This window comes from Misgurnus anguillicaudatus, chromosome 24 (assembly GCF_027580225.2).
Source record: "Misgurnus anguillicaudatus chromosome 24, ASM2758022v2, whole genome shotgun sequence".
Lineage (NCBI taxonomy): Eukaryota > Metazoa > Chordata > Actinopteri > Cypriniformes > Cobitidae > Misgurnus > Misgurnus anguillicaudatus.
Genome location: NC_073360.2, coordinates 32,857,639 through 32,881,695, shown reverse-complemented (window position 1 = coordinate 32,881,695; position 24,057 = coordinate 32,857,639). Strand labels below are relative to the sequence as shown.

General features: G+C 39.3%; 2 protein-coding genes across 2 annotated transcripts in view; both read right to left on the bottom strand.

Annotated features, from left to right (window-relative positions):
- Positions 1-24,057, bottom strand: part of LOC129438471 (sialoadhesin) — a 133,149-nt gene that overhangs the window by 32,425 nt on the left and 76,667 nt on the right. The gene's annotated exons all lie outside the window — the stretch shown is intronic.
- LOC141349211 (sialoadhesin-like) lies at positions 1,265-17,888 on the bottom strand. The gene is made up of 10 exons (XM_073863013.1): positions 17,858-17,888; positions 17,067-17,453; positions 16,697-16,984; positions 16,191-16,487; positions 15,692-15,742; positions 15,481-15,616; positions 2,991-3,188; positions 2,204-2,321; positions 1,967-2,063; positions 1,265-1,482 (listed from the first exon to the last, which is right to left on the bottom strand). The coding sequence occupies exons 1-10, from the start codon at positions 17,886-17,888 to the stop codon at positions 1,265-1,267; spliced, it is 1,821 nt and encodes a 606-aa protein (XP_073719114.1).

Genomic DNA, 24,057 nt, shown 5'->3' with positions numbered 1-24,057 from the left:
AGACACGGAGACGCGAGCTCGCGCACATGCGATGTGTTTTTAAAGTTCATACGCGCTTACAGAAACACGTTTAAAACAGAAGCTAGACGATAAGGGGATGGGCATCTGAAAACAGTTATCTGAAAACAGCTTTTTATATTATTTGCTGCAGATGTTTATCTGAGATTAAGTTTATGTACAAGATAGTATAATTTAACTTAGTATCAGTGACATTTACCCATCAGTTATATAAGTAAGGGTATTTCTGTGGACAATTTATGCTAACAGCTGTTTATAACTCTCTTAGAGGTCTGCATCTCTCTCATCAGTACAAAACTATGAAGTGGAAAAACACTTTTTGGACATAAAGTTATATGGTAACATGAGCCACATGAAGTTTACAGCTCTGTTGTGTATCAGTTTCTTAGTTTATACAAAGTTTTTGAATAGGGTATGTTTCCAAATAAACTTAAAATATCCTACTAACCATCATTTCTATTTTGATTATATTGTTAACTTAATAAACCTCAAACAAACATGTATACATTTGTCCTCACATTCTTCATTGTAGTTCATTCTCACATTCCTGCCTCTTTATGCAGCTCATTATGCGAGCCTTTGTTTGCTTGCTGTCAATCAATCCTTCTCGCATACGGCCCGTCTAAACAAAAAGTGTCTTACAATTTCTAAATCAATACATTGTTTTATGTGAATAAGTAGGCATGGTGATTGTCACATCATTTTAAAGAAAAAACTCTAGACTACTAGATTATGTTTAGAAAAGTCTTGTTAAAACATGTTTAGTATGGGTTTTGTGGACTTATATCAGTGACTTAAAAATTTTGCTTTTTTAAAAACCACGCATAAACCTTTTTCTCTAAAAAATACAAACATGTACATACATGTAGCTCATATAATATTTTAGCCCAGTTTGTGCTGAACGCAGTGGTATGAGACACTTCCCATTATTATGTTTTAAAGCAACTGAAAAAAGATCAAATGTAAGAGCATGTCAGAACCTCTGAGAGTGTCCCAAAATGGTCGGACCCCAGAGGGTTAAATTATTTAAAAGCAAAAATGGGGATGGGGAAAGGGGATTAAAATGATCTCTGTTGTGTATCGTTGCAGGGGGGAGTGAGAGAGGGGCCAAGGGGAAAGGGACGGAGCTCCTTCATCCCCAGTACGTATGACTCCTTCTAATGTGTACAGGTCGTAACTTCCTCGGTTTCTCCTTCGTATCCACGTGGCGCCCTTCTCGACTCATGGAGGCAAATAGAACACACAATTAATAGGAGGTTTGAACTCCAGTGGTCACCTGTATGTTGAGATCCTTCCTTGGCGGAGCCTGGTGGTGAGCTATGGAACAGAGCCAAGGCCCCGCCTCGCCGTGAGAGGTGAATCCTTTCTCCTGCTCCTCAAGGATACTCCCACGCTGCCTCCTGTGATCGCAAACAGTTAGAGACTTTTTGGGGCCTGGTTCTCTCTTCAGGTGACGCAGGTAGTCTGCAAGGGGGTGTACAGGTGCAGCAAGGGGGAGGGGGTACTCTCGGTCTTAACAGGTAAGTATAACTCTCGACTTCTCTCTTGGACCTCCAACTGGCGAACACACTACGTGGGACATTCGGACGTAACAGGTAAACGTGACTCTTTAACTTTACTTTCAGTTCTCCAACAGACGGGCACACTACAGTACGTGGGACTTTCGGACGTAACAGGTAAGTGCAACTCTTAACTTTACTTTCAGTTCTCCAACAGGCGGGCACACTACGTGGGACTTTTCAGACGTATCAGGTAAGTGCAACTCTTAACTTTTACTTTCAGTTCTCCAACAGGCGGGCACACTACGTGGGACTTTCGGACGTAACAGGTAAATGTAACTCTTCAACTTTACTTTCAGTTCTCCAACTTGTACAGAGTTTACTCACACTACCTTCGGTCTTCTTTCACAGCGTGGAGGAGTAAAGAAGGAAACGGTACATCACCTGACCAAAGGACCAGTACGGGCGGCTGGGTGTAGACTCGCTCTCCGCCTTGTCCAAGGAGGACCTAAGAGGTACTTGCTTCACAGTGAACAGCAATCGCTCCTCCAACACACAACAGCACAGGTTAGGTAAGTATGACTCTGGATTTTTCGTCTAGATTGTTTTCCACTCAATGCAGTATCAGTGTAACACTTTATTTACCGTACTCACGGTTCTTCCTTAGCGGCAAAATACACACAGACCAGGGGGATAATAGGGGGATCCACGATGGTACCACCGCTTCGGCACTTCACAAGCCTACTCACACGGTACTTCACCTGGAGCTGTAGTAAGGACGAATGGCAAGAACACAGCAGCACTCTGGTGCACACACAGCAATTCAGCACACTCACCCACAGCAGCCCACACTCGTTCGTGATATTAAAGGCCAATCTCTTCACGTTCAGTCCGGCTTAGGATTGGGAGAACGCCGTTCGAGCCCGTCATGGTGAGTGGGATGTAGTTCGTCTGCCCCCTGGTCTTGTTCTGCCAGCCGCTTCCTTTGTTGGCGCGCCCACTACTTCATACTTCCACAGTGGGGCCACTGTAACACACGCTCTCAGCCTTTCCACACACAGTTAGTTCTCACTTCAATAGTTCACTTTACAACAACAATGTGGGTACTCACGACTTTGTTCTTGTTCTCTCTCCTCGCAGCTCTTTGCTTCCGGGTTAGCGATGTATGACTTTCTGGCAGCATTCACCATACACCGACTTCAGGCAAGGCTGGCTAATGTCATAATATCCGTACCTCGTTTAGGGAAATTCTCCGGCGAAACGCCCCTCTTCTTAATAATCCACTTATCTTTACTTTGTGTTCAGTCCGTCCCGTCCGTCTTCACCCACAATGCCGCTTCTTTGTCCACACGCTGCGTATTTACACGTCCATCATCAAACACAACCGACCACTTCCTGGTTTCCTGATGCTGCTTTTAACCTTCTAGCTGGCTCATTTAGTCCAATGAGCTCTCGCCGCGTCATCGCACACACCTGGTGTGTATTTCGCCCCGATTGCTGTTGCTAGGGGTTACCCGGAAGTGCCGGTGTTTGCGGAAGTTGGTCCGGGCAGAACTTTTCCTCACCACTTTTGGTTCCGCCTGTTCATCACTTGTGACAAACTTCTCTGCTCTTCTTTGCCCCACGCCCTTCACCTTCATCTGACTTAACAGGTGATGATTTTGCTTCTTTCTTTGTGAAGAAAACAAACTCAATCAGCAGTCAGTTCTCTGCCCCACTGCCTCTTGCACAGGCTCAAAATCCTGATGCATGCTCACTCCCCTCTTTCTCTCTCCTGAAGAGGATGTTTCTAAAACCTTTGTTATGAACCACCCGACTACCTGCCAGTTAGATCCCATACCCACCCATCTCCTTCAGGCAATTTCTCCTTCGGTCATCCCTGCTCTCACACACATGATAAATTCCTTTCTTTTACACTGATACATTTCCCACAGCTTTAAAAGAGGCCAGGATAACCCCACTGCTGAAGAAACCCACTCTTAATCCTGCAATGTTGGAGAACTACAGACCTGTATCTGTCGTTCCCTTCATTGCCAAGACTCGTTAGTGTGTGCTTTTTGACCAGCTCTCCTCCTTCACACAAAATGACCTCCTGGACAGCAACCAGTCCATTTTCAAGAGCGGTCAATCTACCGAAACTCCCCTGCTCTCTGTCATAAAGCATGAATCTGTAGCATGCCATTTTCTGAATCTATAAAATTTTCTGGCTGGTCTTAGCTGTTTTTTATATGATGTTTTACTATTCCCTCCCACTTTCTTACCTCTCAGATCATCTTGATTTTAATCCATCTTTTCATCTTGTTCGTTATTTATTTCTTTTCGGTTCACATTGAAAGTGTCTAAGACGTTGATGTTTTTGTATTGTAATTGCATTCAGGGGCCCGTTCTTCGTACGTCGCTAACTCAGTTAGCTGGATTTGATTATTGACGATTTGGCATGATCTTGGATTATTTGGTTCTTCGAAGCTCATCCTAGACTTGCTGTCAAAGCAACAGGTCCGTAAGCTCAAACCTGCTCGGGAGCAGGCTTATTTCAAGTAAACAAGATTAGTTTGTACCTTTTTAAGCGGATGTGATACGGAAAGTCTGACGCAGTCGCGTATTCTCCATTATACGAGCGCAATCTGCGCAAGTTGCATGATTAATATAAAGAGCTTTTCAAATTCAACACATAATACAAAAGGATATATTAATTAAATCTTTTAGCTATGTTATTTAAAAAATATATAATATAACAAATATATTTTTTTCTGTACTTGTGGGACTTTTTTTGTGTAACAGGTGTTTGATTATTATTCTTAAACGAATGACAAGACAAACATGCTGATCACATTCATTTTAAATTTGTTTGAATTAATCATACCCAGCACTAATAGATGTTATGTACAATAAAGACTATTACACAGTGTGAAATAATTTTCATTTTAATAAACTAATTTCCTATTTTAGTTTTTTCTTTAGATTGTCAAGTAGCTTACAAAGTCATGCATGAAAGGGTTTTCGTTTAGTAACTTCTATCTGTTCTATCTTTAAAACGTTGTCTACAAATATGTTACCCCCTGTCCCTGTTCTGTGACAAAAATGACCAAAATAACAAAATTAGTTTTTTGCACATATTTTTACATATCTTTATCTTCTTTACTACACTTTTCTGTGCAGACTCAGCAGATGCAGGACTTTCAGTTAACGTGGAATACTGCTAATATAGTCAGAAATCAGTTAAGAATAATGCAATTGAAGTAAACTTATTTAACCACTTGCATATAAGGACTACCATCTGAGAGGATTTCTTTGTCATGTGCATTGCTATCAGAAACGATTGCATTTTATAATCTTTTGATGTAGAATAACATTACCATTCCCTTACTGCACATCATACTTTATTTACCACATTCTTGGAAACTGCTAAAAGTGTTGGTGTATTATCTACAACTGCACAAAAGAGAGGAAAACACTATCTTATAATAAACTACAATAAAAAAATTATTTATCAGGAATTAAATTGTTGCATTGGCTGTGGGTTTAAGAAAGAGCAACTGCTCCAGAGATGATCTGCACAATCAGACAGTTTAAAGCAGTGGTTCTCAAACTGGGGGCCGGGGCCCCTAGGGGGGCCGCGAGATGGTGCCGGGGGGGCCCCAGTTTTATGACATTTTTAAAATACATTAATTTATCATGAATTCTGTGTAATTAAACCTAAAAAATAAGGCTATTAACCAACAGCACTACTTTGTATAATTTAATATGTTTTGTTTGATTAAAATGTTACGTTTTAGAACAAATTTGTCGTAAATTTTCTTTGGGGGGGGGGGCGCAAAGGAATGCACCGTACACAAAGGGGACCGCACGCTGAAAAAGTTTAAGAACCACTGGTTTAAAGACATCACTCCTGCCAGCACATCACATGAAGATGGAGGACCACCACCTGTTTTTATTCTGCTTTTTATGTTGCTGTTTCAAACAGCATTTAACTGTTTTTAAAAGAGATTTAAAGTACTTTAGGAACATCAAATTTTAATTACAATCATTTATTTCAATCTTTGACAAGCATAGTAAAGATATCAAGATTATATTTTTACAGAAAATTTTACATTATTTATGGTGATTTATGTACAAAGTAGCTTTAACTGGGTTTTTAATTTCAGTGTCATAAAAAGTTCACAACCTTTCATCAATGGCTCTCAGACTGCAGGGGTTAAAAAATGGGCGTGTTCTTGGCCATTGTAACAACTGGCCAATCACAGCGTTGCTGATCAGTGTTTCTACTATCGATATGTTTGGCCTTTTCTTGCAGTGCATGAACGTGCAGTGATCTCAGATAATTCAATCCTGCCATACTAATCATCAACAGCAGTGGTGTTCAAAGAACCAAATAAGCGAGATCATAATTAGTGAGATCTAAACATCTTAGATGTCTCATTTGATCTTGGATGTATTAAACGACGTACGAAGAACGGGCCCCAGATGTCAAGACCATATACCGCCACCTACTGTCTGTGTGAATTTATAACTCTCATCTTCTGTTTCACATCATTTTATAATCTATTGATTGAAGACGTGTTTGCCATGTTCATATCACTGTAGCATTAGATAATAGAAATGGGTTTTGTTTGCAACCTTTTGATGTGATGTATTGTGATGAACAAAATGGTGGCCTCCAAGTGAACATATATTTTCAACGTTTATTAAAACTATGACATTTGTAATGTTTTTTAATTTCACATTTATACAGCCAATCCCAGTGTTAATCTATTACACCATGCATGTGTTTATAGTCTGGTTACCCTTTAATACTTTGTTTTAATCAAAATATCCTTGTTCCTAGTACAAAGAGCCTTTGTGAAAGGTTCTTAAGACCCTTTACGATTCAGCAGAAAATAGTTATTCTATTGCATCATGAAGCATCCTTATTTTTAAGAGTGTAGACAGATACTTTAAACAACTATAATATTTCACAAAAAATACAGTTTTAGGGACTGACTGGGTTAAATGGACAATATCTCTTTGTTGGTGGTATACAGGGTTTAGAGAAAGTATTGTCTGCTGACACTGCATACAGATCATTTGACCTCTGAACAGATTACTGTAACACTTACATTAATACCACAACAAAACAGGTGAAATGACAAAGACTTACTTTATCCCTTTCTTTAAATCTTTTACACTGCATTTAGATCAACAAACAATGTAGATATAAAAAAGCATCAATCAATCAATCAAAATTGTATTTATATAGCACTTTTCCAAACTAATGAATGCAGTTCAAAGTGCTTTACAGGTTTAAAAAAAGAAAACCAAGAACATAATAATGAAAATGCATGAAATACACAAACACATAAAATACATGTTGCATAATAGTCCATGAAAATACCAGAAAAACAATTATATATGATATTACAGAATAAAAGACATCATCATTTAAAATATAACAATATGTGAAAAGACAAACAAAGCAAAAATTAATAGAAATGTAAAGTAGGGGGTTTCACATTTTACATCCCCGACAGCCTGTTTTGTGTGACTGTTGTGGTTTAAAGGAGATAACACAAAGAAGAATAGATGGATTTGTATAATAACATGATGTTTCTGCACACACACTGGCGACTCATTTTTTGATAGAAACACATTTAAAAGTGAATTTTTTAGGTTAGCTGGGCTTTAATTTCACACCTAAATTCACCCAAATTAAGAATACGGGTGTATAATTAGCTGCATGAAAAACATGCAGTTTAGTAAGACATAAAGGGCTCTATCTTACACCCGGCGCAATGCAGCTCAATGCGCGACGCAAGTGTCTTTCGCTAGTTTCCACCCTAATTTTCACGTTTAGCGCCGCGTTGTTTAAATAGCAAATGCATTTGCACCCCCTTTTGCGCCCATGGGCGTTCTGGTCTGAAAACAAGGTGTGTTCAGGCGCATTGTTGGCGCGTTGCTATTTTGAGGCAACTAAAATAGACTACGCCATTGACCAACAAAAACCTGGTCTAAAGTCTAAAGTCAATGGCGCAATGTGTTTTATGTTATTTAAAGAGCGCATTAGTAATATGCGCCTATGGAGACAACGCGGGTTTGCTTATCACAAAGTACATGAATGCGCAGTAGCACAAAAACGCTTTTAAATATGAAAGATTAAAGGATTGAATGTAAAAGATTATTATTGAGTCTCTTGGACTAATTATGAGACGTTAGAAGCGCAAAGCTGCTTCACCTGTAGCCTGGTAAGTAAATAAAGGCTTTGCTTTAAACAAATGCATCTGTTTTTAAATGTTTTTTTTAATGCTACCTCACGGATTTATTGTATATGATGACTCTGTACCTGCGGATATGGTGAGATGAGAAACATTTTTAAGTAATGCTTAAAAAAAACTCTTTGCTAAAAAAAACGCTGTCCAAAGTGCTGAAACGTGCAGAGAGCCGTTTGTAAATTCTTTATCTCCTGTTTGTTACAAATAAAGTATTTTTAGAGTACAAACCTTATCTCACATACTTGTAAATTATTTTTTAATGATATTGGATAGCCATACATTTAAAGCAATTACAAGCCTGCTTTTTTACTTCCATGACTAAAAGAAAACGGGTTTTAAAGGTTTTAAAGAGCCACACAGATCCAAAATCGAAACTAACCTTTATTGCAGTGTGTCGTGTAGCTGTCCATCAATGTAAACAACGTGTAAAGTAGTTGAACCAAAAAGTGCACGATCAATAAAGTTATTGGCTTCTAAAGCAGGGAGTCGACTCTGAATCGCTGAAATTAGTCGTTATAGGGAGTGAGTCTTCTTCCTGATATTATCCAGGTCACACGAACTTATCCACGTCACATGAGATACTAATCTCCGCCTACAGCCTTGCCTGCGGGAGAAACGAAAACTAACTATGACCCGCCCACAGCTAGCTCGTGTGTGTGAGTGTAAACATCAGCTCACGCTGTTTTCAGCTTTTGTTGTTTTCACTACCAAAGGAGACTTTTTCAAGGAGGGATATTCTAAACGTGTCTGGCTGTGAAGAATCAGTGGTTAAAATTAATTTTTAACGGAGGGATTTAGACGTTTGGCAATGCAAGATGGTTCAGTACCCACTTTATTTGGAACAACATTCGTCTCCTACCCACAACCTGTAAGTATGATTATAGCTACATACTTGCTTAAATGAGTGTAAAATGTCTATAGTCGTTTTATTGCTTGGATTATTGATGAATGATATCGTTGTTTAAACTCTAACATATATTGTCAGAGCCACGATAGCAAGCAGTTTTGCTATGACCCGGTTAGTTTAGATCAGTGTTTCTCAAACTTTTTCAGCCCAAGGACCACTTTATCTTCCAATTTTTTTCTGAGGACCACCTAACAGAATCTCACTCTAAAACTCCCCCAAAAAACAACAAAATAGGAGGATAAGCTAAGTTTAAGTTTAATATGCAACTGTTTCAAGTCAAAAACTAATTTTTTAAAAACAAATGCAAATATGTTCAGAAATTGTTATATGAATTTTATTTCATTTGAAAAAGTAAATGTGAAATGAGTTGCAGCTTAATATGAACAACAAACTGAACGTGAAAAAAATGCAATTAAACATACTAAAACTGAGGTGGTGGGTATATGAAGTCTATGGTTGTAACTATGGTAACAATAAAATACTGGAAAAAAATGTTCCCCTTAATGTCCAAAATCACTGAAATTACAGGGATTTTACACATGAACAAAAACTAGTACATTACACTAACTACATTACAGTACATTAACTAATAGATCTGTGGATCTGTGCATTTTAGCTGCTTTCAGTTGATGCTGATCTTTTATTTTGACTCCTCTTTGGTTTAGCCAACCGATCCATTTTTATGTTATTAAAACAGAAAGGCAAGAACTGATATCACAGTTTTGCAAGTGCAAAAAATCTACTTAAATAAGTGACAATTGTATAAACCAGGGGTTCTCAAAGTTTACATTTAAAAGGTCCCAATCTGAATTCTCATCATTTACATAGGTCCGGAAAAACTTTATGTAAATCATTTGTTTATTTAACAAATCAACACAAAAAGTTTGGGAAAAACATAAATGTATTTTGCATTTAAACTAAAAAATATTTTTTAAACATAAACACAAGAAATAATGCTTACTATGCTTCAATGTCTTAATGAATTACGGTGAAATGACGCTACATCCATAAGCCAGGGGGAAGAACCAGACACACGCAGCTCCAGGAAATGTCTTAAGGATATATTTATATTGCTGTTCTTCAAACCTTGAATAAAAATATGTATAGTGATTATGTTTGACGAGTGTTGCTTTTTCAAATGCATGTTTTAAACGACTCAAACCAACAGTGATTTCAGATTGATAAGGACTTACTGATCAAAAGCCGTAGTGCATGAAGTAGCTGTGCATAATATCTGGGTGTGATGGCTACAGCGTCACACAGGACATTTTTAAATAACTTGTTTTATTTTCGGACCAGGAATACTCTTAAATCTAAAAAGAAAAAAAAACGAAACGAATGGTTTACAAGTTTAATATGCATTTGTAAAGTAGCAAATGCACACATTTAGCAATCACATAGAAATTAATGCACTTGTAATATGAAGTGGACGCGGGTCCGGATCAAGTTCCCGTCGGGTCCGGATCCGGACCGCAGTCCGGACTTTGAGAACCCCTGGTATAAACACTTGCCTAGTTTAGGTCATCTTTTGGCGGACCACTGGGGGGGTTTGGCGGACCACCAGTGGTCCGCGGACCACACTTTGAGAATAACTGGTTTAGATAAATGCTTAAATGGGTGTAAAATTGTTAGTTTCAATCGTCGTTTGTATTGTTTGGGTTAATGATGAATGATGTTGTGTGTTTAAACTGTTCATTTACTGTCAGAGAGTCACGTTAGCAAACGGCTAACACATGCTTATTTACGGTTTTGCTATGACCCGATTAGTTTAGATAAATGCTTAAATGAGTGTAAAATTGTTAGTTTCAATCGTCGTTTGTATTGTTTGGGTTAATGATGAATGATGTTGTGTGTTTAAACTGTTCATTTACTGTCAGAGAGTCACGTTAGCAAACAGCTAACGCATGCTTATTTACGGTTTTGCAATGACCCGGTTAGTTTAGATAAATGCTTAAATGAGTGTAAAATTGTTAGTTTCAATCGTCGTTTTTATTGCTTGGATTAATGATGAATGATGTGTATTGATGTTGACAATGTCTTCTCAGTAAATCATGTTAGCACGAGGTCAATACATGTTGCACTGTTGTTGGTCTGTGCCACCGATCTGTGGTCTGTGAGACTGATCTGTGATCTGTGCATTGTGTGCAAAGACACTCTGTCAGTTGACCAATCAGAGCAGAGTAGGCTACTGAAAGGTGGGGTTTAGGCAGGCTGAGTCGTTGGATGGCTTCACACGAATCGTTTGGGGATCTCTGAGAAATGGGGTAATTTTAAATTTATATTTTGAGAAAATTACAGTGTTTTTTGACCTTGCATGCATTTAAACCTGTTGTCCGGGACTTACAAATAGTGATAGGATGCTTAAAATTGTCATCTTACTGGCTCTTTAATAAAAAAATAAAAATTTCAATACAAGTGAAAAACAACACAATTATTTAACATTAATCTTAAACTGGGGATCTTCTTCCTCCGCTTAGTTTTTCAGTTTACAAAGTCCGTCATCTAAATAGGGATTAGACATAGCACCAGCAACTTGCTTTTAAAGGGGATGAGAGCTGAGACTCTCATTGGTTTACTGCACGTTACGCCCAAAATACTCCCATTACAACAGGACCTACCCTTTTCGACCATGCGCTCGGCGCACAAACCATTTTTCCCGTCGTTAAATTAGCAATAGTGGATTCGGACACGCCCATTTAGACGTTGCGCTGTGCGCTTTAGACAATGCGCTTAGATCGTTAAAATAGGGCCCAAAGAGTAGCTTATAATAAATATAATAAAAGTGGTGCAGAGCGTATAAGATTAACTGAAAAGATAAACACACAAAACCCCCAAAACAATCATTTATTAACAACAGCAGTAAACACTGCCCAGTCAAGACATTATTAATAACCAAAACATAACCATATGACATATCATTTTTGCTTTATGTAAATACTGTTTTCTTAAAGCTGAATTTTAATTTACTTACAAGCTTACTGTTTACTTTAAGGTAAATTCAGTCATTTATTTGAACATCTATTCACATGCATTCTTTAATTTGTAATGTTTTATTAATACAGGGTTAATGCTGAATGTTGTTATGAAAGCTGCAGTTTCATCGATCAGCACTTCTCCAGAAAGGTTTTAGCAGTTATACAGACACAGACACATGATCCAGCACTGACGCTAAAGTCTGTCAGCTATACAAGTACAGAAAAAATATGATTAATATTAATTTGTACAGCTGTCAAAATACAATTATAAATAACATTTGAATCTTTTAATATATATTTATATATATATATATATATATATATATATATATATATATATATATATATATATATATATATATATATATATATATATATATATATATATATATATATATAATTATATAAGTTTTATTCTGACATATAATCTACTCTTAAAAGTGCTGGGTTGTTTTTCAATATTGGACAGAACACGCTGCTGGGTTAAAATGACAGAGCAGTTGGGTTAAAAACATCCCATCTGTTGGGTCATCTTAACCCACCAGCATTTACTGTTACTAAACCATGAGTTGAAACAACCAAGCAGTTGGTCATTTTGCCCAAGAGTGTGACTGAAGTCAGAACCGATCCTCCCTATACGCAGGGCACGCAAGCTGCATAGAGGCCTGAACCACTAGGGGCCCCCCTTGCTCTTAACTTTATGCGGCGCTGCAAAGTGATATTGTGCTGCGAGAGCCATTTGAAAGCATAACAAGCACTCAGATCTCACTGTACAATACTTTAATTCCACTTGTAAGTCGAACTGTGCAGCTCCACATGCCTTTGTTGCGCCTTTTGATTTCAAGCTATCCTTCCAGAGCAGAAAAGACAAAAAATGCCATGAATGTGAGGTAAAAAGTTTAAAAACATATGTTTTAATCTCCTATGTAGTCATGACTAACCATGCAATTGATTTATTACACTCAGTTCAAATTCCAAAATTCAGTATTAGTCAAGTCAGGGGGGATAGCTAGGGGGTGGTCATGGGTGGCCAGTGCCACTGCTGATTTAATTATATATTTATTAAGCAATGTCCAGCATCCACATGGATAATGTAACAACAGCCATATTGCACCAGAACGCCCAGCACACACCAGCTTATAAGTGGAGAAGAGACAGAGTAATATCACCAATTAGTATATGAGGGGATGATAAGTAGGCCAATGTTTGGTCAGAATGCTGGGTTTTTTTTACCACTGTGGGTACTTTTGTGGTGCCCTTAGTTCCCCTAGCACGGTTTCTAAGAGCTTCTCAAGAGCTACCCAGCCCATCGTGTTTGCTTCTATGTACCATCAGACTCAGCTATGCGATTTAATTCGCCCCTGCAACCAACCAAGTTCTCCGGCATCCTCTTCACTTGAGTGAAAGATGCCCATGTCTTGCGTGCGGAGATTGTGGTCCTACTGGCGAAGGACACGATAGAGCTGATACCTCCAGTTAACATGAGGTGAGGGTTTTACAGTCCTTACTTCATTATACTCATAAAAAAGTGAGTTACGACCGATCTTGGATTTGTGCCCGCTGAATCGTGCACTTCACAAGATGCTGTTCAAGATGTTTTTGCAGAAAACCATTTTTGATGCATCCATCCCCAAGATTGGTTTGCAGCCATATACCTAAAGGACGCATACTTTCATGTCTTGATTCTCCCCCGACACAGGTAGTTTTCTTTGCTTTGAAATGTCTCCAGGGCGCCCCATTTGAGCCTTGAAACAGCCTGTATCAAGTTTGTGTCAATGAAAACTTTGATGCTGATTGCACTGGCCTCAGTGAAGACGTTAGGGGACCTACACGCATTTTCGGTCGACGATTCGTGCCTACAGTTCTGGTCTGCAGACTCCAGTGTAACACTAAGACCCTAGCCAGCTAGGTGCCTAAGGTTCCCACCACTCCTTTCAAGGATCAAGTGGTGAGCTTGCAAGCGCTGCCCCCTGAGGAGGCAGACCCAGCCTTAGCTTTGGTCTGTCCTATATGCTCTCTGCGACTGTACGTGGACCGAATGCAAAGGACCCCAGAACAGCTCTTTGTCTGTTAAGGGGGACAAATAAAGTAAAAGGCTGTCTCCAAGCAGAGGCTGGATAGTGGACACTATTGCTCTGGCTTAACAAAAGCAGGGCATGCGGTGCCCGCTCAGATTACAGGCGTAATCTAATCAATGTAAATGTGTGAATTGTAGTATTTTCTCAATCAGATGCAAAATACATTGTGCACATGCGCAGAACAATTGTGCTCAAGTTCACATCTTATATTTATCTCTTATTTACGTATCACATTATTTTCGTCACAGAAACATGCAATAGCAAGGCAGTGGCAACCTGCATTATTAAGGTAATGGGGTCACGTGCGGTACATTCTGCAGCGTTCATGTCTTTTATAACATTACTCTATATAAAGCAATGAAATAGCATTTTACCTTTTGAAATTATGTTTCCATTACATATATTTGAAAACTTCTTAAGAACAACTTTCTGCAACTCAGCATTGACTTTAATCCAGAGATAAAGTGTAAACTCAACGAAAGATGCTGTTCACAGCGTGATGTTGCAGAGTCCACTGCTTTTTTGAGTTTCGATTTGGGCTACTAAACTGTTTCCACCATTATATTTTCTTCTGCGGGTTAAAGATGAAAGGATTTTGTTAAATAGTTACTGGTATTTGGGCTGTGAATAGTCATTGGCACACTCCTTAGCATTGTTCCTTTCGAGTAGTCACACAGGCATCACTTCACGCGACAGCTTTGTTTTATATCAAGACTCAACAATGGCACGAAAGAAGAGCGTGTTTTTGGATGTTAGCAGAAGCCTTGTTCAGCTTTCCAAGTATGCCGGTCTTATGGAAACATTGGATATAGTTTGTTTATCCGAGGAAGCAGCAGAGTTGTGCATGTGTTTTTGTTTGTTGTAAGTGCATATAATGTAAATGACACAAAGATGTAGTGAATCATAAGTTATTCAGGTGTTTTGTGTGTGCTTGCTCGTGACTTGCTCCTCCAGCTGGATGCCTTTGTGCTTTTCCAAAAACAATCGCTTGAGCTGATCTGTCTTTTATAAATCTGATAAAAATATAGATTCTGAGATATGAAGGATGTAATACTACTCAATAGGTACTCAAGATTAACATGAGATGAGTAGAAACAGCGCCAGAGAGAGCTTTAATGGATTCTGCCAACAAAGAGGTATTTCTGAATGGCCTGAGGCCAGGATCACATGGATTTGAAGCGAAAGTATTTGATAAATGTATAGACGGTTTCATCGGATTCATGCACGTTGTCACAGTTAAACATCTGGATTGGACTTAACTTTAGGTATCTTCTTCTGTTTGTTTAATGGCCTGGGGCTAAACTGAACTCTGTAACAAATTCCTTGTCAAAAATAACAAATGTTTTGGTTTCCTAAAGACGAGGAGAGACGGCAGTCATGGATCGACACTATGTGAAGAGAGATTTGGCAGCCGATCTGCACTTAACATTATAAACATTAATTTTACATAGTAACGTTAGCACAGTGTAGTATTGATAGCTAAGATTTGAACTAAGCATTCATCAAAATATCATTACCTCATTTTTAAGAGAGATGGCATTTAGCAGCTTTTGCATCTGAACTAAATATATATTAACTTATTTATTTACCATTTATTACCTATATTACAAACTTCTGGATTACCAGGTGAAGGCCTATAATTAATATCTATATTGTAATATTAAAAAGCTATACATGCCCAAATAAATTACATTATGTCTCTATATAAATACAACATTTAGACTTTTTCTAAGTATAACCCTGATGTAACACATGTACCTGTTCTTCTTACACTTCTCGTATACGGCTTCAGCAAGTATGCAAATGAGAAGAAAGGCAATTGAGGGGGCTGCAATGTAAAGCCTAATTATCATGATGACAAAGGTCCTCACATCAGGTTCATTCTGGAAAACAGCTAAAGGAAGTGAAAGAAGAAAATCATTTGTCATTATGATGTATATGGGATAAAATGTGAAATACACAAACATACATATATTATCTTGGACTGGAGTCACTGGTTTTGGAGACTCTGTAAAAGAATCTGCAGACAAAAAAAAATCTATAAGTGAAAAGACACAGAGGAATCGCACACACTAAAGAAAGTGGAAGATGAAGTAATTTATAAGTCATTATGATGTATATATCATGTATAGAGATAAAGGACAAATGTGAAACACATACATTTATTCTGGACTGGAGTCACTGGTTTCGGAGACTCTGTAAAAGAATCTGCAGACAAAAATCTATAAGTGAAAAGACACAGAGGATACGCACACACTAAAGGAAGTGAAAGATTAAGTAATTTATGGGTCATTATGATGTATATATCATGTAAAGAGCTAAAGGACAAATGTGAGAAACATACATTTATTCTGGACTGGAGTCACTGGTTTTGGAGACTTTGTAAAAGAATCTGCAGACAAAAATCTATAAGTTAAAAAACACAGAGGAATCGCACACATCGTGTACGATGTCTTGAAATTACTCACGTTGTACATGTAAGTCGACAGATGCTGTGATTTTCTGTCCAGAAATATTTGTAGTGCAGATTAATTTCTTTCCATCATCTTTCTTTGCCCCCCAAAAGGTTATGGTGGAAAAGGTGGACCATTCAAACCCTGTAAGTTGTTTCTTTCCATTTCTGACCGGCATCTTCTCATAGTTCCAGGAGAGGATCGGATGATTCATCTTGCAGGAATGATGGACGGTACAAGTGAAGTTCATATCAACACCCTCTATGATATCTGCTGCCAGTTTAGGCTCAATGGTTATACTAGAATAGACACCTGAAATTAAATTATAAGCAGTTGACACAAAAACCAAACATGATTATAAAGCTTAATTTGATGGATTTTACTTTTACATTCTTTCAAATGTACAAATAATGAAATGCTTTATGTCTTTAAATTCATTTTGAAACTGTAAGACACGGATTAAACAAAGGCAAGCACACATATGTCTTTGAATTTGTCTGTGATTGCATATGCACACACACATTTAGCACTTTGTGATTTTGTAGTTCTTGTTGTTATGTCTCCATGATGTGTTACAGTACACTCAATATCTGAGCGTTCAGTCTTCACAACACCGGTGCGTGTCAGAGTGATTTTCCATTGACCATTTTCCATACGGACATCATCTATTTTATCAGATCCTTCAATACCCTTCAGAGTGATGTTTGGTTTGCTGTATGGACAGGTGTGGTTGGTGTAACACGCTACTGTAATGCTGTCACCGGTCTTTAAACCTCCAGAAATATTAATGATGGGCTGCTGTGGATTTGCTACAGTAGGGAAAAATACAGCTGTAATGACACTTAAAACCAAAAATATTAGATTAAAAGAACATGTGAAGTATTCACGTACTGAAAACAATGATCGTGGAGGTGACGTCATAAAACTTATAGGTGCGCCATCCAATATTTTCTGGGTCAATCCATGTATATAATTTTTCTCCATTGTGAGACGGATCCACGCTTTTGATCAGCAGACTACAATCCCGATCTGAGTTTGTAGGGTTATATATATCAGTTTTTCCTCTGAACTTGTCAATAACATTGCCTGGATACCTGGGATCATAAACTAAAGGGTAGCCACTCGACACATACTGATACCACACAACTCTACGTGGGTTAGTAGGTGGGTATGAAGTGTAAGAGTAAGAGCACGGTATAACCAGACAGGAACCTCTGAGGCCATGAATTTCTGTTGGCATTCTCACTTCCCATGCCAAAGTCTCATACAGCAGAACACCTGTGAGAAAAACAGGGAATATAAGAGTGTCTACCTCTCAATTTTAATAATCAGTTCCTGTAGCTCAATTACTATCGGCATTCAGCAAAAGATCCTTAGTTTGTTTTCAGGGAAAGGACAGTAGGCACTATGCAATGTGTGAAAACATAAAGCAATGTGAAATTTAGCAATGTAACTTTTGCTTCCTGTTAGCATAATGCAACATTTCAAATAAAAAAAAACATAAGTCACATTAGTTTGCCTCAGGATGGCCGGAAGTATATATATATATATATATATATATATATATATATATATATATATATATATATATATATATATATATATATATATATATATATATATTCTGTGACAGAACCTCTCATCCTGTAAAATGCATGAATAGAAGTAAAGTGACACGGTACCTTGAAGCAGAAGATATATCAGTCCTTTCATCTCTGGATCACAATGCTTCCTCTTACATAGAAAAATTCAACTTATAAACTGCAAGCAAGCTCAAATGTTAAAAACATTTTAGAATATCCCAAACACAACATGCAGAACTATGTAACAGTGCACCTAATTGCTTTCACCCGTTTACCACCTAAAGTGTTTTTCACTATTGTTCCCATTATGGGTTTATTGGGTCTAGCTCTTTACCATTAGAAAACAAGAAAGGGTACAATGTAGGGATGTTAACAATTAATTGATTAATCGTCGATAAGAATTAAATCTGTAAAACTTAACGGTGGTCGAATAAGCAAAGTCATGCACATGTGTGCGGCGCCTGCACAAAACACATACAGCAGGAGGATTTTCTTTTTCCGGGTGGATCATCAAGACTATTGGTCCTCCTAGTTGTCAATCAGGAGTGTTGCGCAATTGCATTTTTTTAAAAAGTGGAGAAGGCGGTTCTTTTCTAAAATTCGAGAAAATCCTCCGCTATACCTTTAATCTATAGCCATGATCACAACAATGCTTGATCTCAAACACACACATGAGCTTTTTAAAGTCATGTAAGACGAGGCTGGCTGCCAATGCAACAAAATGTCATCTACAGTAGATCTGGGGTCTGATACACAAAATGCAAATAGAGTAAGGATACTGAAAGCAAAGACCCTCTTCATGGAACCTGCAAGATTAGCACAGCAATGCTGCTAATGTTGCTATACACAGGGAAGGAGACCAGAGGCCATTTTTTAAATGTTTTTTAATTAAAAAAGTTATCTTAAATTCTGGCAAGAAACTGTCAAATGTAAACTGCAAATGACTCTGAACGCCTGCAACGAGTAGGGGGAGACAGTAAGGTGACCAAACGTCCCGGTTTTCCGTCACCGCTTTTTGGTGTTCTGGCCCCGACTGGAGCAGTCCCGGAAATACAACCAGCAAATACACCGAAAAACAGGATCAACTTAGCCTTTGTAGTACCACACCGGAGCAATGAGGTAATGATTACTTTCACCAGCAGTTGAAGGTCATGAGCTACACTGATTACTTGGTTGCGTGTCACTGTTTAGCGAAGAAGAATTTACTTCGAGACACATGAGAAAGCGTCATCAAGTTATCATCAATCAAGTTATCATAAGATATAAAAACAGTCAAAGTTATCGGGGTTAAGTAAGTAATTTTGTGCAGTGAACCCACAACAACAAAAAAAACAAAAACGTTTTGTCCCCATTTTTTATTTCAAATATAACAACTAATGAGATTTTTATGATATTTTGACCATTGAAATGAAATAAGTTTACAGTTTGTTTTAAGTTTAGGCTTACAACAAGGATTAGCTGTTTTTAGACCATTGTTCTTCAGTTATCATGTCCCTTTGATTTTAGGCTGTGGTTATAGTCAGAGCCGGATTAAATAAATGGACTACACTAGGCAGGCTGCATTTTTTGGGCCCCCCCATCAAGGTTATTTATGAATTGAAATCTGAAACTTACCAAAGTTACTAATAAAAGTAAATTCACACTTTACATAGCCAAGTCTTTGGTTACAAATTGTTTGTATGCCAAATTAAGTCATGTGTTGTATATTAACCAGTCTATCAGACTATTTTTTGCTAAATGTATTATTTATACGTCATTACACGGCTCTATTAAATGCTATTAAATTGATTATCCTCACCTTATCCATTGGGAGTGTCATTATTAAGGCAGTAGTACCAGTAAATAACCAATAGGTGTCAGTAATCCGCGGGAGAACTTCGCTGCATATTTCTCTTCAAGATTGAGAATCGCAACGAAATCCTCGTCGAGCAACACGTCCACTGAGGTAAATGTCCTCAAAACACTGGTTATTTATGTTTCAGTTATATGAATTATATAATAACAGTTTTTATATTATGTATAACAGTTTTATCTCGGAGTAATGGTAGTACTAAAGTCTAATGTATCGTTTCTGAGGCTGCTAGATTTTTCTTTACGCTATTCACGTTTGTGAAGTGAATTTAAAGCACATATTGCTTGCATTTGACTTAGTTAGCCACTATCCATTGGTTTTGTTATCATGTTTGGTGAGATATCTAACGTGATTACTGGGGCTTAAAGAAAAAAAATCTTGACCCCGCTAGTTCCGCCATTACAGTCATGAATTATTATGCAAGCTAACTGTTTTTTTTTTGTTGCCTCATTATTATACGTAAACATGCCTTATATAACGTAGGGAAATTATCGTTTGTCCTTAATTTATTTATTTTTTGCAGCAACCATGTCTGTGTCCTTAAAGGAACTCTGTCAGGTACAGAGTGGAACGATGAACTTGAAAATCAACCATTCTGATGACTGGCGTCCCATCCGAGTCACCACCTCAGACAACAACAGTCATAAACTCACAAACACAAATACACTCAGTAATGGGCTTAAAGAAAGACTTAACTATGATTTTATCTGTTTTAACCTATGATATCAGTTATTGATGCATTTTAAATATTTACGTATCATAGGCTTATCATACATGCATTGAAGTTTTAAAATGTATCTAATATAATACTTGAATTAAATTGAATGTTTTGGATACCACCATTAAATTATTTTGTGCATGTAAAACACAAGTAGCAATGTTTTTATTTAATTCAATTTTAAATTAAATTGAATGTTTTGCATACCACCATTAAATTATTTTGTGCATGTTAAACACAAGTAAACGTTTTATTTATTGGAGATAAAATGGCTGTTTAATTAATATAATACTTCTGTTTGTTAGGCACTAACAAGTGAAAATAGTTAGGTTTAAGTACATGTATTAAAACTCGATAGCTGTGATGCTTCTGTGCAGAAGGAAGCCCGTGAGCCACGAAGGTAAGTTTGCGAGCAGATTAATTTCCACTTATTAGACAGCATAGTCCGCTCATCGTGTTTTGTATTGCATCACTTATAGATCGTAAACCTTTAAAATTGAGTTAAGTAAGATTGTATGCAACTACAGTCGGCTTTGGTTAACTATTGAGGCATCGTCTCTTGTCACAATAAGGCTCAATGTGACCGCAGTATTTGTTGAACACTGCTGGCAGCGGCGACGTCTGTGTCCGTACCATTCTTATCAATGAGAGTGTCACAAGTCGGGGTGGACCCAGATGTAAATAAGGTCACGCCCCTTTCTCCACCTCGAGGAGATTCCCAAAGCCCCCCCAATGACCAGACACACAAGGTAAGCATAAATTAAAATGCACTTTATTTAATTTACTTAAAAAATAATAAATAGGGGAGGGAAAAAGGGGGACTTAAAATAACGGCCACTCCAGGCTCTCTCCACAGCTCGGTATCTCAGTGCTCACGCTGGTTCTCTCTCTCTCTCCACAGATGACTGCTGGGACACAAAGGCACAATGAATCGGTCTCCAATGGTTCTCTCACCTCTGCGCTGACTACAGCGTTCGGTAGGTAATGCTCTCTTCACAGCTCGGTATCTCAGTGCTCACGCTGGTTCTCTCTCTCTCTCCACAGATGACTGCTGGGACACAAAGACACAATGAATCGGTCTCCAATGGTTCTCTCACCTCTGCGCTGACTACAGCGTTCGGTAGGTAATGCTCTCTTCACAGCTCGGTATCTCAGTGCTCACGCTGGTTCTCTCTCTCTCTCCACAGATGGCTGCTGGCTACCACTTCGAGGTAGGTATGGCTCTCTGCACAGCTCTCACGGCACACTCCTCTTCCCTGTTGAGTTGGCAGGTTTTAACAGGTTATGCTTCATGTAACAGGGTGGCGGACTTACGATGGCTGGCTACGCGATGCGTCAACTGGACAGTGGTTTTTTTTTCTAGGTGGCGCCGGGGGCCGAAGCCCTCTCGGCGAGCTCGTTGGTCCACAGAGGGGCGAGAACGTCACGCCGGCACACCGGGTCGAGCGCTGCCCTTTCCTCGAGACCCGTTGGTCGATCGAAAACTGGACCGGGGCGCCCTCTCGTTGAGACCTCGGGGCGGCGGATCTCCTTCGCCTCAAGCTCTGCGATGATGAAACGAAGACACAGGTAAGGTAGCAATAATACAGATAGTACTCACGCACCGTCAATAGCACAGTTCTTCACCGCCACTCATAAACTCAAGTCCGCCGAGCGCCTAGCTGGGAAAATACTTCGAGATGCCACTTCGTGATTTTTAAGACTGAAACACACTCACAGCATAATCATGTACAGGTCTTACTCTAGGACCATAGTTCCTCTTTGCCGTCGCTGAAGCGAGTGACTGGAGGCGGGGGCTACGTCGGACAAGACAACAGCAATCCCACTGCAAGACACAGCATTACACAGCACCACTTCAAGTGAAAATTTCTACATCCAAGACTCACCCACCACTCAGTGCACACAATAGGCGCCCGTCTTCCTTTCCTTCGCTCTGGACGGAAATATGGAGATGTTAACTCGGCCTAGTGTTTGTATTTCGTCACTGGAGCTGTTTCACACAAAGGCCCTTCGGCTCACCCACCGCGCTGGCTCAGGGGTAGGGCCGTCCGCTCTCTTTTGGAAACACTCAGAGATATACAGGTCAAATACATACACAATACTTCTGTAAGAAGATTCCGTTACTCACAACTGTTGTATTTTCTTTGTCCTAGATTGTCTTCACGCTGTAATAGTTCCAAATGCACAGACAGGGCGTTTTCCAGCCGCCAACACTACTCTTCCATAAACGTATACTCACAACGGTACGTCTTTTCTCCCTTCGTTGCTTTCCTCCAAGGTCAGTATTCGTTTACTTCGTTTACTTCGTTTACTTCGTTTACCTTCAAGGTCTTCGGTATTTTCCTTCACGTACTTCTACAATCCAGAACGAGAGAGAGAACAATACAGCAGTCCAAAATAGTGTACCAGGTGAGCCCAACTCAGCGCTACGGTCCACACCAACAACAGGAATAATCGACACGACTTCGGGGTGCTCCTTATTTAAGATCCACGGCCTGCCTTCCTTTCACCTTCCTTGGCTCTGTCCTCTTTCCGCCCGCTTCAGCGATCGCCGGATCAACAGAGCCCTCGGGCTCTTCAAAAGGTGCGTGTCTTCATTTGCCTTTGGCAAAGGAGCTTCCCCCGTGTCAACTGCTTCACATGAACATCGCTCCGTGTCAATCGCTTCTCCCCTCTCTGTGTTCCAACAGAGCTATATAAGTGCTTCATTTTTCCGCAACCTCCAATCACACTTCGTTTCGTTAATGCTTTACACCTGTGGCTCGTAAAGCCCTGATAGCGCTGCCCTGGAAACCAGGAAGTCAAAAGGTCCGTCTTCATATGTGGCCCGGTGGGGAAACCTTCCGGGCGGAACCAAAACTTCCCTAACTTTGGTTCCGCCCTTAAAAAGATCGTCACCTTGTGACATCCTCCCCCGCCAATCCGTTCTCGTCCCGAGAACGCGTTGTTTGGGGACTGATAGTGGGTTGATGGGAACTTTATTTTTTTAAAAAAAGGTGGTAGGTCATTGGGGGACCTTGGTCTCAACCCGAGGTGGACTGCCGACTACGCCAAATCTGTCACAAGTCGGGGTGGACCCAGATGTAATTAAGGTCACGCCCCTTTCTCCACCTCGAGGAGATTCCCAAAGCCCCCCCAATGACCAGACACACAAGGTAAGCATAAATTAAAATGCACTTTATTTAATTTACTTAAAAAATAATAAATAGGGGAGGGAAAAAGGGGGACTTAAAATAACGGCCACTCCAGGCTCTCTCCACAGCTCGGTATCTCAGTGGTCACGCTGGTTCTCTCTCTCTCTCCACAGATGACTGCTGGGACACAAAGGCACAATGAATCGGTCTCCAATGGTTCTCTCACCTCTGCGCTGACTACAGCGTTCGGTAGGTAATGCTCTCTTCACAGCTCGGTATCTCAGTGTTCACGCTGGTTCTCTCTCTCTCTCCACAGATGACTGCTGGGACACAAAGACACAATGAATCGGTCTCCAATGGTTCTCTCACCTCTGCGCTGACTACAGCGTTCGGTAGGTAATGCTCTCTTCACAGCTCGGTATCTCAGTGCTCACGCTGGTTCTCTCTCTCTCTCCACAGATGGCTGCTGGCTACCACTTCGAGGTAGGTATGGCTCTCTGCACAGCTCTCACGGCACACTCCTCTTCCCTGTTGAGTTGGCAGGTTTTAACAGGTTATGCTTCATGTAACAGGGTGGCGGACTTACGATGGCTGG